At 49.7% G+C, this 13,277-nt stretch overlaps 5 protein-coding genes across 5 annotated transcripts; 3 read left to right on the top strand and 2 right to left on the bottom strand.

Annotated features, from left to right (window-relative positions):
• Positions 1-241: 241 nt before the first annotated feature.
• Asppvi_000094 (low-affinity Fe(2+) transport protein) lies at positions 242-1,741 on the top strand (the record flags this gene model as incomplete). The annotated part of the gene is made up of 1 exon (XM_043296407.1): positions 242-1,741. The coding sequence occupies one exon, from the start codon at positions 242-244 to the stop codon at positions 1,739-1,741; it is 1,500 nt and encodes a 499-aa protein (XP_043152342.1).
• Positions 1,742-2,245: 504 nt separating this feature from the next.
• Positions 2,246-3,776, bottom strand: Asppvi_000093 (FAD-binding oxidoreductase; the record flags this gene model as incomplete). The annotated part of the gene is made up of 3 exons (XM_043296406.1): positions 2,246-2,379; positions 2,435-3,584; positions 3,639-3,776. The coding sequence occupies 3 exons, from the start codon at positions 3,774-3,776 to the stop codon at positions 2,246-2,248; spliced, it is 1,422 nt and encodes a 473-aa protein (XP_043152341.1).
• A 2,502-nt stretch (positions 3,777-6,278) lies between these two features.
• Positions 6,279-8,130, bottom strand: Asppvi_000092 (putative MFS sugar transporter; the record flags this gene model as incomplete). The annotated part of the gene is made up of 5 exons (XM_043296405.1): positions 6,279-6,809; positions 6,870-7,061; positions 7,120-7,529; positions 7,585-7,674; positions 7,737-8,130. 5 exons carry the CDS (start codon positions 8,128-8,130, stop codon positions 6,279-6,281), a joined length of 1,617 nt encoding a protein of 538 aa, XP_043152340.1.
• Positions 8,131-8,721: 591 nt separating this feature from the next.
• Positions 8,722-10,167, top strand: Asppvi_000091 (UPF0075 domain protein; the record flags this gene model as incomplete). The annotated part of the gene is made up of 3 exons (XM_043296404.1): positions 8,722-8,808; positions 8,858-8,932; positions 8,998-10,167. 3 exons carry the CDS (start codon positions 8,722-8,724, stop codon positions 10,165-10,167), a joined length of 1,332 nt encoding a protein of 443 aa, XP_043152339.1.
• Positions 10,168-10,896: 729 nt separating this feature from the next.
• Positions 10,897-13,059, top strand: Asppvi_000090 (putative C6 transcription factor; the record flags this gene model as incomplete). Its single annotated transcript, XM_043296403.1, has 6 exons — positions 10,897-10,939; positions 10,993-11,389; positions 11,451-11,868; positions 11,941-12,528; positions 12,580-12,671; positions 12,726-13,059. 6 exons carry the CDS (start codon positions 10,897-10,899, stop codon positions 13,057-13,059), a joined length of 1,872 nt encoding a protein of 623 aa, XP_043152338.1.
• Positions 13,060-13,277: the final 218 nt, after the last annotated feature.

Here is a 13,277-nt window from a genome sequence, read left to right as displayed (position 1 = left end):
ATATCTCAATTGCCGAGAACGCTCTTGGGCACGCACATGCTGACAGGTAACAGCTTAGCATAGCATCTTTAGATTTTATACACTCATTATTCCATATTCGGCGTCTGATTATACAATCAAAAACCAGGGGAGAATAAAACTCAAAAGCAAGAAGAAAGAGAAAAGGAAAGGAAAAGGAAAGAAAAATAAAGGAAAAAGGAAAGAAAAATAAAGGAAAAAGGAAAAATACCAAATACACAAAATGAATCGCTTCATGAATCTCCTGACCAAGCCCGGAGCCAAGGGCGAGGTCCAAGGCGTGGCTCCCACTCAGTTCATTGAGAAAAACGGCTTTGCGATTGACGCGCCTATCACCACCGGCTACGTACCGAAAAGCAAACCCCGAATGCTAGATCGGTGGCTGGATTTCGTCGTTCGGATGTCTGGCTCCGAGCCAGTCTTCTTCTTCATCCTCGCGGGTCTCCTCGCCTGGGCCTTGCTTGGCATAAAGTACGGGACCACCGATATCTGGCAAGTTCTGATCTCCGACATTCAGGCAATCGTCAGCTATGTGTTTGACTCCTTCCTTGTCAGACAGCAGCTCAACGCATACGATGAGGAAATGACTGTGGCCGCCGAGCTGCAGTCGCGCATTCTCAGCCACCGCAGGATGCTGGAGAAACTGGACTTGCAAACAGAGAAGAAGGATCCAGAGAAGCAAGCCCGTCTGACAACAATCGTGGCTCAGTACCAGAACGCTCCCGAATTCAGCGCAGAGCTCCCAACCGAAGGGCGTTTTGGACGGACCATCACTTGGTTCTCTCATGTACTGGGTCATCTCGGCACAGTCACACTATACTGGGTTGGCGTCTTCGTCTGGATTGGCCTCGGACACCTGGACGGATACAGCAACAACTGGCAGCTGTACATGAACTCGGCGTCTTCGGCGTTGATGGTGTTTGTCTTCGCATTCCTGGCTAACATCCGCGAGCGACACTCGGCCTACACCCTTAGTTGTCTGAATGCGATCTTCAAGGTTGACGCAACGCTTGAATATCGCCTCCGGCTCCTCACTGATGATAACCTTGAAAACAACGTGGTTATCCTCCCAGCGCCCAAGGTTAGCGGAGTTCAACGTGTCATCTTCTACTATGCGGATTTCGTCGGCACTCTGGTCGGCATTACCATCCTCCTAGTCATGATGATCGTCTGGGTGGCGATAGGCCCTCTGCTACACTTCAACGCCAACTGGTGGCTGATCATTGGCACTTATGCTGGTCTCATTGGTATGAACGATGGCTTTGTCCTCCGAAACATGCAAGCTCGCCTTCGAGGCTTTGCCGATCTGGAGTTTGACAAGGTCGAGGCGGAAGAGAACAAACTCTTTGCGAGTGTCGGTCAACCGATGCCGGTCAAGGAGGTCACTGGACCGAAGAGTCTGACGCACCGCGTCTCCGAGACGATGAATCGGGTTTGTGCACATGAGATCACTGTTGTGGTCGGCTTCCTCGTCATTGTGGGTCTCATTGCAGGAGCCAGTGCGATGAAATGGACGATGACGGGCCAGTTGCTGTGCAATGTCCCTCCGAGTTTGATCGAGTCATTCTTCATGATCATCTTGATCACGGGTCACAACTCGGCTGACGACAGCAAGCGAGTGGAGCTGCGGAATATCTATGAGAGGCGTCTGAGTCTTTTGGCTTTTGTCAATGGTGTACAGACGCTTCGAGACGAGATGAGTGACTCGCAGAAGGACGATTGATTGTGGTTTCGCTCCCTGAGACCATGCATTCGTCGTTCAAGGATTGTGGACGGGAACGGTCGTTTATTTTGCTCTTACTCCTTGTCCTGTATCCCTTTATTGTTTTAGTTTCCAGTGTTGTCGAGTTGTCTGTGGTGTGGCGATCAAAGCTAGGTGCAAAAGTTCGTGTTTTTTCTTAATCTCGCCTTGTGTTTTAGTGTTGCTGACTTAGTTACTGCTGCAAATATTATTGGAAAATCTCCCGTTCGACCGTAGTACATGTATCAGAGAAAAGTGGACTATAGTTTGCAGATAAAATACTGCCCTGCGAGTCTCATATCACCTTTCTACAAGTTGGGAGTAAGCTGTAACAGAGAAGTTGGCGTAGCTATTACCCTTGCTTTTGTGCCATAGATACCTGTTAACTATGAGTATCCGTTCAGCAAGCCCAAAGAATGACACTAAATCCKTAAAATGGGAGGGGGAAGAAAGTTCACAATTAAACTGCCCGACTTAACACTATAGTCATGACTGAGTTTCTGTATGAGAGACGAGATTATGCCACTTGGAGAAAACATTATGTGGATCATACTTCTTCTTCAGAGCCTGCAATCGAGGAAGATTGTCTCTGAAGAGGTAAGCTGCTCCAATCTCATGCCCTAAATGGGTTATCAGCATGTAATCAAGATGGAACAATATCACAAGAGGGCTGACCTGCAAAATTGGCATTGGCTTGCACGGCAGGCTCGTTTTTGCAAGCATAACAGGGCGATTTCTTGATCCTTGAGAGTAGGGCCCGCATGTATGTATGCATTGTCGTGTCATGCTCAGGGTCATACCAGCATAGAAGCAACGCGACATTGTAGTATTGTCCTCGATCAGCGCAGGCTGTAGCGTCGATAGGGACACTGATCGTCTTCTCATAGGGTATGAGCTGGAACATTAGCACGCTGTTCTTTGATCGCGGATACTGTTCCATAATCGAGTCGAAATGTTCCCATAAATCACAGATCAGATGCCGGTCAAGTGGCATGGATACTTTGGTCCCACTGAAACATTTCCGACCCTCTGGGACCGGATCGACATCTGCAATTCGATTGAGTTCTTTGTAGGACATCATGGACGTCTTGTCTTTTGAAGGGCCCAGAGAGATCAACGGCGCGAAGAACTCCTCGGCCTTCTCTTGACTGCCGTTATAGAATGGCAGAACCAAGATAGCTGTACGATCAGCCGCCGATGGTGCCGCAAGCCCAAAGAAAAAGCCGCTGTCTTGATCCTGCTTCTCATCGAAGCGACTGGCGAATTCAAGGATTCCTGGTAATCGATCCACAGTGAAAATGAGCGTTCCACCATACACAGGCCCGGGTAGGTCATAAGCCCGGAAAACCAGCTCCGTCACAATCCCAAACGCTTGTCCTGCCCCACGCACTGCCCAGAACAAGTCCTGGTGGCTCTCCTCGGATGCCTCCGCAATTGTGCCGTCTGCTAGAACCATTTTGACACTGAGTAGATTGTCGCTGATCAGCCCGTATCGCCCAGTTAGCCACCCAAAGCCACCTCCCAGCGTCGTCCCTGCAACTCCTGTGTGGCTGGCAGTCGATCCAACAACTGCCAGGCCATACGCATCAGTGGACTCGTTAACATCATCCCAGATAGCTCCGCCCTGGACACACACAGTTCTGGAGGCAGGATCAGTCAAGACACGGCGCATTTTTGTCAGGCTTATGACCAGTCCACCGTGGGTAGCAGACGAACCAGTGGTGGAATGTCCGCCAGCCTCCGTGACAAAGTTGATATGATGCTTTCGGGCAAATTTGACTGCTTCAGATACTTCTGATGTAGAGGTAACTTCGACTATAGCGCCCTGGTTGGCAATCAGCCTCCGTCGTACGTATAATGAGAACGTGGGAAAACACACCGCATCTCGTTCACAAGTATCACTCCATCTCTTGATCTTTTCCGCATAGTCCTCAGATCCGTAACAAATCACATTTGCTCTGGTCCCTTCCAACCACCGTCGTAGTTCAAGTACATGAGAATATGACATGAACGGCATGATGTATCTTGTTCAAAGGTACAAGGCGGGATGTAGATACTAAGTGAAACTGTAGAATAGAGAATAAAAGAATGACTTGCCCCATGGAGATGCCCTGTTTTAAACCAGGAGCAGGGAAGGATTTCTAGCCTTGCTATTGGACATGATTGATCGACTTCGTCATGATCGTTTCTACCGAAAAGTGTCACTCGGTCGGACCACAGAATGAGCGGAGCTCAACCTCGCGTACCTTGGATAAAGAAACGTAAGATCTTACTCCTTGAATATGATTAGCCACGCTTACAAGACCGTGGCACTGACGGGACTGAGCTACGTCCAATCTCTATAGCTCAGAGAAGGTCTGCAGACACCTTTTGGGCATCTTTTAGATCCAAATTAGAGTTACTATTGCAAACATGCCAACGAAATGGATAATTTCCTCGATGTTCACACGAGAAAGTCCAGGCACATGTCACACTCCTCTACTAATGCCCTCTGGCACACCGGGCAGCTATTATGAGCCCTCAAAAACCATCTTTCAAGACAGAGATCATGGAAAACGTGACGACACTGCAGAGCATGAACCGAATGATGTTCAAGGACGGGATCTAAACAGATGGGGCTGTTACTCAAATTAGCAAGTCAATCCGGCACTTTTGGATCCTTGACTTTTAAGGGCCAAGCTTCCTACCATGTGATGCTGTTGTACTGGATATACGGAGCTTCGGCAGGTTGCGTTGAAGACAGCCAGGAAGAAAGGGGCTCTTTAGGAGCTGCCTCCTCAAGGTCATTTAGTTTGTCTGCTATGACTTGGCGGATTGATTGTCCATAAATGTGAGGCAGGTCTGGGTCTTGGCTATCATGCTGGGTGGTGCAGTACGATGTGTAAAGCATCCTATCATTATGGGTCAGTGTGCCTTTTTGGAGGTAAGGACAGTCATGGTAGTCAAGGGACTTTTTACCATAGTGCAAGGATCAAATAAAAACTGCCACATGCAAAAATAGCCAAGTACAAAGTTGTTCGATCATTTGTGTCATTCCCAAGGCCACTATCAGAAGTCAAGTAAGGTGTAGTAGGCGCTTGCTTCTGCAGCCTGCCGTACATGGCCATAGTGATCTGGCCTGTCTTGATCCCATATCTCCTTTTGATGTATTATGAGCAGCTCTCGACATGTCCAGGCAATCAGTCAGGTGAGTGGCATGATTTATACCGTGCTGGGGCTAGCTTCATGTGATTGGGGAACCAACTACCGGGTTTCCGTAAGAAAGCTTTAACGTTGGTTACTCCCATGATATCCATGGGAGATAGCTATAGCTACGTACTTGATCAAATCATCTATCGTCATGTCTGCAATAATTTTGTCATTAAGTTTGACACCTTTCAAATACTCTACATATGGCTCTATAGCGTGAGGCACTGTCCTTATCAGCTCCAAAGTTTAATATCATGCCACCGCATGCAGAGACAGGCGGGTGGCAAAAGATCATAGGAACAGTCATTTACAGCCCAGGCAAGTTTACCACTTTTAAGTTGGAATGTCATATGAGGTTTCTCGCCACCCTGGGTTTGGTCTTGATTTGTTCAGTTATGCTGTAATTAAGACGCGGCGCGAGTACGATCCTGTACCTACATACATTGTATCAACCAGACTGTAAATAGATTTTTGGTGTTTCAGTTTTATGAATTTTAGATTATTTTTCACAAATATTATCTAAAAAGGCAATCTCTAAATGAGCTGATATAGTCCAGTACAGACCATTCATTTTCAGTAGGCTTATCTAAAAGTAAGTCAAGAATATGATCTGAGTCTTGTGAGTCAAGATGGCCGATATCTGAGACGATCAGGAGGAAATGAGAATAAAATCAACCAGGTAAACAGTGACATCGTCAGACTTTGTTTCGGTAAGCAGGATTTTGGGTAGATTGGGAGGGTAAACCCGAATCATCTTCCAAGATGCGAGTGCGGCGGCAGCATCTGTATGACACTCTCGGGTCGAAGTAGGCAGGAGGTTCTCTATAGTGCAACTCTATCTGCTAGTTTTCCAGTAGTTACCAATAGTATCCTTAGTCAGCTTCAGGCACAGGGAAGTCTGTTTAAGACAATAGGAGTTGCATTGCATATAGACACTGAGGCACCGCAGAAATAAGAAACAAAACATGAGCTCTGTGGAGATACAGGACTCATAATAGGTCATCGGTGTGCTTATAATGCATAGCAACAGTGCGCAGCAGGAGCCTATGTCTCGGCTCTACAACTTATAGTTGCCCACAGCTACTTGACCACGAACTACACGCGGCCCCTTGCTCTGGCAATTACCATCCAGGCAGCTTAGTATACGCTGCCTAATGTTTGCCAAATAAGACAACTTAATGCAGCTATGATCAGAGTACTCCCAGGTAAAGATTGGGAATTGGTCGGTAGCTGCCTACACATTATCATGATCAAGGGAGCAAAACGTAGAACGCCTACTTCATATATATCCGATAGAATACAGAAAGCCATTCTAATTGCGACTAATAGCTCATACACCAACGGTGGTCGTCCCGTGGAATTCCTCGTGGACTGATTCTTGACCTCCGGCCTTTGTGGCATCCTCGTCAGCAAGTTTCCGCGCTGCTCTCTCCGCGAGTACGTCACTATGGAGCTGGTAGGCGCGCTCCATCTCCCAGTAGAACGGACTGGATGTGGAGAACAAGGCGTCAATCGATTCTAGGGACCGATTGCACGTTTCCGGATAGAAGAAGTAGACAATTGGAATCCAGAGAAGATTGAGCCCAGCAAGGAGGAAATAGCTTCGACTCTTCAGACTTCCAAACATGATGGGATTGACTAATGTAGTCATGCCGACTCCAATAGCCCAACCGGTGATACCGAATCCGTTTCCTTGCGCTCTGAGATCCGATGGGAAAACCTCCGTGGGCACAAGGAAGGCCACCGTTCCCCAGGTCGCAGCATAGCCCAGGTTGAAGAGGAAGAGCATTGCCACCGCAGCTGGTGCATACTGCGCAGCTTTGCTTGGATTTTGAAGCGAGCCTTCATACACGCCACCGGCCTGCAACAATAATTACATTAGTTCCTGCTCTCAAATGCTCAGACAACGACTGAGACTTACCACAAGCTCGACAATAAACAGAACCATGGACCCTAGCATCAGACACTTTCTCCGACCTAATCGATCCACAATCTGCGCACTTATGATTGTACCGATGATTCCGATTGTGTTCAGTCCACCAGCGAGGCCGTTTTGAGTAACCTCACTGTAACCGGCTTGGCTGAGAAGAACGGGGGAATACGCCGTAACAGCCTGTGATCATTGTAAGTTTTTACCCTAACCTAACACCTTGCGAACGCCATAGACTTACTGTAATACCAGTCCACGATGCCATGATCTGAAGCCAGACACAAAGCCAGGCCCGTCGACCAAGATTGGAGCCGGGCCTGCCACCCTTGCCAATCAGGATTTTGACGAACTCAATAGGAGAACTGGGCTTGCTGTCTTGAGCGGACGCAACAATTTCCATGTACTCATGGTCAATGTCCGCAGGGGTGGCTTTATGGGCGCGGACCCTGGTCAGCAGGTCCCGAGCCTCCTCGTTACGACCGACTGAGGCGAGATAACGGGGGCTGTCTGGTAGCATTTTGATGAACATGACCAGTATCAGAGCGGGAATACATTGAAAGGCGAGCAAAAACCGCCACCGGATATCGGAGTAACCGTTATTGATGAAGGCGAGACCGAAAGACATCCAGTATGCGATGGAAATTCCTAGATCTAGAAGAGGTCAGTCAATACTCCTACGTAAGGGTATCCCGCATATGAGACTAACAGTTTGCAATGAACACATATCCCAAGAAGCCTCCACGGTGCTGTKCTGAAGAAGTCTCCGCCACCAGAACGGGCGTGATACCGGTCAGAGCTAGTAGAGATGAAGTTAGCAAAGGCCATTGCAAGTGTCTAGATGCACTATGCGGTACATACCTCCAGTACCGACACCAGTTACGACTCTAGCAACCAGCATGAAATCGGAGCTCTGGGTTGCAGCTTGCAGAGCACCTCCAACCAACGCGAATATAGACCCGATGAGTAGACCGTTGATACGGCCAATACGGTCGGCCAGCCACCCCCCGGCAAAGCAGCCAAAGATACATCCGAGGTAGTAGATACTGACAATACCTCCCTGATGGGTAGTATCAGTCACCTTGCCATTTGGCTCGCCAATGCCGACCTCGGTAACATAAGTGGGAGCGCTGTTGACGCCTCCCATGACCCCTTGGTCATAGCCCTCGAAGAAGATGCAAATGAGGGAGAAAACTTGAATAGCTATATTGAGCTGCGACGGCGAGAGCCGTTTCCAAAAGGTAGTATACCCCATGATGGAATGACCTTGCAAAAGATATCAAACCCCTGAGTGTATTCACCAGCCGTTGGAGCTTGCAGTAGAAACGAGATGCGGAGGGAAAATCCGGGGGGAGGAGATCGATTTAAATAATAGTCTGAGCCCTAGTCCTGCACTCCATCCCCAGCTCCAACCAAACCGATCCATAAAACAAGATTGAGGCGTTTTGCAGCAGTTTCGAGAGACATCGTATCAAAATGTACTCCGTCTGTCCGCCGATGGCGAAAACTCGGGGAGAAGCCACAATGCGGAGAGCGTTCCCCGGATTTCGGCCGTTTAAGCGTTTAGCCGTTTACCCTTTAAGCATTTAAGAGCTCACCCGTTTAACAGTTTACGCGTCCAGCCAATGAAATTGCAGGCAGGCTTGAAATTCAGACCAATAATGTCCGTGGCTTGGTTATAGTACTCAAATGAAGGCAAATAAGATGGAGGCTGGCCCAGATTGCAAGCGCGAGCTGACCTGTAGTCACAAGCTGACCTGCCTAATCTATTTAATCCCTCGCTCCGTCCTCTGCCAGGGGAACGTCAGGTTTAATCGCTATCGGTGCATCTTCTCAGCTACGAACGATGACTGTCAACGGCACTACCAACGGTACTTCCAACCGCCAGGCCCTGGACTTGACCGTCCTGGGCTTGAACAGCGGCACATCAATGGTGAGTAGGACGGAATCATCGCAAAAATAGAAGACTCACAAACTTGCAGGATGGAATTGACTGCGCTCTATGCCATTTCCGTCAGGAGACTCCAGAGTCTCCCATGCATTTCGAGCTTCTCAAGGTACGTCGGACAGTATCCTCAGCCACAATAGTCAGTGTGACCACTGACGCACACGGCCTTGGTAGTATGGCGAAATCCCCCTCGAGCAGACCATCAAGAAGCGGGTTATGAACATGATCCTCCACAATAAGACCTCCCCATCGGAGCTATCGGAAGTAAACGTTATTCTGGGAGAAACATTTGCAGCTGCCGTCAAGCAATTTTGCCAGGACTACGAGGTTGACATCTCGACCATCGATGTTATCGGATCTCACGGTCAGACCATCTGGCTCCTCTCCATGCCAGAGCCAGGCGAAGTACGCAGCGCGCTCACCATGGCCGAGGGCACTTTCTTGGCTTCTCGCACCGGAATCACCACCGTCACCGACTTTCGAGTCAGCGACCAGGCTGCTGGCCGCCAGGGCGCGCCGCTGATCGCCTTTTTCGATGCCCTGCTACTACACCACCCGACCAAGCTGCGCGCCTGCCAGAACATTGGCGGAATCGCCAACGTATGTTTCATCCCGCCTGACTCGCACGGAGGCATCGATGCCTGCTACGACTTCGACACCGGCCCGGGCAATGTTTTCATCGATGCCGTGGTCCGCCACTACACCAACGGCGAACAAGAGTATGACAAKGACGGCGAGATGGGCGCCCGCGGCACTGTCGACCAAGAGCTCGTCGACGAATTCCTCCAGAACCACCCCTACTTCCGCCTCGACCCGCCCAAGACCACCGGCCGCGAAGTCTTCCGTGACACCATTGCATTCGAGCTTATCCGCAAAGCGGAAAGCAAGGGGCTCAGCCCAGACGACGTGGTCGCCACCGTCACCCGCATCACAGCCCAGGCCATCGTGGACCACTACCGTCGCTATGCGCCCAAGGACCTCCAGATCGACGAGATCTTCATGTGCGGTGGCGGAGCCTACAATCCCAACATCACTAAGTACATCCAGAAGCACTACCCGAACACACGCATCATGATGCTGGACGCGGCTGGCATCCCCGGCGGCGCCAAGGAGGCCATCACCTTCGCCTGGCAGGGCATGGAGGCGATCGTTGGCCGTTCTATMCCCGTCCCTACCCGTGTCGAGACCCGGCAGGAATATGTGCTGGGCAAGGTATCGCCAGGCAAGAACTATCGGAAGGTGATGCGACAGGGTATGTTGTTTGGGGAAGGGCGCGACCATCTCTCACCGGTGAGTGAGATGGTCAATTATGTCAAGGGCGAGGCGTTTGATAATAAATGGTGATACGGGCTCATGGGTATGAATATAATGTATTATAGGATTAACACAATGACTTATGAAAAGTTTGCTGTTAGTAACTAATGAGGAGTTTGGCTTGATCATTTGACCTACATGACCATGATACAATGAGAAAATAAGATTAAAACTACGCTACTCTCCTTTGCTGTGATAGAGGAAGATTACATAGTAGTAGTTAAGATCTATGACTTTTTGACACTGTTCCAAACACGGTATATATATTTGCCGGTCAATGCAATGCAGAAATATAAAGTTAGTTAAATAGCTCAACTCGATCAAGAAAAAATATAACTTTTTATTATTATGCAAAGAAGAGACTATATCCATCCAGGTTCACAGCCAAACTACGGATTGTCAGAATATCAGTCCTTAACCTTGTACCATAGTTAGGGCCGACAGCTCAGCATGGACCGTAGAAGTGTCAGTGTGGGGTAGTTACTCTGGAGAAAGGATTATGCATCCATGAGCATGCCAAGTCTTGTGCCGACTTACCTGCACGAGTATTCCGAGTTTTGACCGAGTCCTGCCGGCTATTTATCCCTACCACTTAATAGCAGGGAAGTACGGAATTACCTCGGTAGCTTTCTATGTAATTGGTCAGCACCCGCCACTGCAACGGACGCCACGCATCATCGCTTCTACGCGTTTAACAGTTTAACAGCTTCATTTCCACGCTCTACCTAGCGTACTACCTAGTGTCAGACCATCGTGGGAATGTCGCAACGTCCGCGGAAATTCCAGCGTGCTTCTAAAGCTTGTTCGTGCTCCTATCAACGATATATTCAGTGGTTGTTTTCTAACAGTCCATAGGTGACTTCTGCCACCGACGTAGCATAAAATGCAATAAGATCAACGGCCCTCTGGCGCCCTGCCAGAACTGCGCGGACTTTGATATACAGTGTACATATGATCGTCCTGCCAGGAGGCGAGGTGCTCCGAGAAATGCCAGTTTAGTAGAAAGCCAGTCTACTCGGCAAGTCGGCTTGGATGCTGGCACAGGATCATCCTCCTCGCATTCAGCTCGTCCTGATGCTGTCAGACAGGCTGGTGCTGCTGATTCCCTGTGGGACATTCTGAATGGCACCTGGACGACTGCCCCAACTTCCAATGACGGGGCGCTGGTGAATTCGTGGAAGGCATTTGCTATTGGCTATCAGAGCACTATCCATGATCTCGCTCACGTCTATTTCGAGATTGTATATCCCATGTATTTATCTCCTTATCCAAGTACGCCGGGACAGCTGGGCTAATGGCCTTATTTCGGATAGATTTCCCCTGTTTCATCGGTCATCATTCTTGACGCAGTTGGAAAACAGAGAGTATCTCAAACATCGAGGGTTATTCGCGTCGACAATGGCCATGTGTGCCTTGGCCTCCGCACGGGCTCGTGACGGGGCCCTGTATTCAAAGCGCTGGTCTCCCTCGCAACTAGCAAACCCTCCGTCTGAAGTCTTTTGCGCTGCTGCAAAGGAATCTATTCCGCGAGACCTGGCCGCCGCGAAGGGTACAGAATACCTGAGAACATGTGCCATTCTCAGTATTGCCGGCATCCAGAATGGACAAATCCAGGATATGCAACAGTACGCGGGGATCTACCATACGCTGAGTGCAATGGAAGGGCTGCACGATGAGAAGCTATGGCCCAAAGATTTGAGCCCGGTGGAGGTTGAGGTCCGGCGAAGGATGGTATGTAGACGTTTCCACTGTCCTATCCTTTGCGTGCATAATACGCCCTCCAAGGTCTAACAACCGCGCTAGTTCTGGTCCATATACACGTTAGATGTCTATTCATCCATCGTATGGGGCGGAGTCATTCGCTACCGAGAGGCGCAGTCTAATGTACAGTATCCGAGTGAGGAGGATGACGATTTTATCCCGGACACGTTGTCCATCCAAGGAGATCCTAATGGTGCTTATGGCGGAAAAGGACAACCGATTCAGTGGATGCGTGGATGGAACTTTACTACCGACCTTTATCGAATACTGGAGCATGCTGTTGATTGCCAACGATGGCGTTCGCCTTCAAACACGGACGGCAAGGCTGGAGTCTGGTCGTTATTCAGTCCAGTCCCAATGACCGCGTCTTTAGTCATGGACCACGTCCTTTCGATGTACTCTTCTCTGCCTGCGCAGTTTCGAGAGACTCCGCCAGTCACCGGCGATCCGGCTCGAGATATCGTGGGCTTCCAGTCCGCTAACATTCAAGCAACTCTGCAACTGCTGCGCATGGTTCTGTTCGCAAACGAAGACCCGGGGGCAGACGGCAAATGTGACGTCGCAGGGCAAGTCCTAAGCGTGTTTTCCAAAGTGCCAGTCGAATACCTGAAAGCTATCAGTTCTCCTTTGGTATGTCCCCTTTCTACTCTTGGTCCGACGATGTGATGCTGATTCTCGAAGCTGCATCATCTGGGCGGAATTGGCTACATCCTTGGGTCGGTCATGGAAGGAAGTCTCTCGGAGAGATCTTATCGACGAGTCCGCACGCTCCTGTAGGCCATCCCCTGCAATTCCCCGCAGACATACGCCAAGTCTCATGGTGATAGATTGGAAATGGCCCAGCTTCTGCATCGGTTGGAGTCAGGCCTGCGACGGTCCACTGGTGCCAGCGAGCGACTCAAAGCGCAGGTAAGTCGCATTGACGAGTACATGCGCACGCAAGCATTGTCGACTACGTCCACACGAAGGCCGTCCTTTAACCCCGACCATATGCCGTCGGAAGATCATCAAGACAGCATCGCATCCATACCTGCACCTCTAGCCGAGTTCGAGGACCCTCTCACTCAGTTTCAGCTGCCGCCAGAACTACTGGATGACTGGCCGTGGCCGTTTGATACGAGTCTGTCCGAGGGAGTGTTTCCAATGCCGTTCACTAAGTGAGATGGCGACAGGCGAGGCCCTCGCTTTTCAAGAATGCGTAACTCTCTCTCCAATTGTCCTGTGCACCACTCAGAAGCAGAAGCCTCTGATCACAATCCGAGATGTAGGTCTTCACGCATTCTTGGAGACCAACCCAACACTTGGCTACTTCACAAAGGTGACTACGAGTCTAGCTCACATCTTTTTTCCCGCAGCGAATGATCCGAAGCTCCCCCAGC

The sequence above is a fragment of the Aspergillus pseudoviridinutans genome (assembly GCF_018340605.1).
Source record: "Aspergillus pseudoviridinutans IFM 55266 DNA, scaffold_1, whole genome shotgun sequence".
NCBI classification, from domain to species: domain Eukaryota; kingdom Fungi; phylum Ascomycota; class Eurotiomycetes; order Eurotiales; family Aspergillaceae; genus Aspergillus; species Aspergillus pseudoviridinutans.
This window is presented reverse-complemented; position numbering and strand designations above follow the sequence as displayed.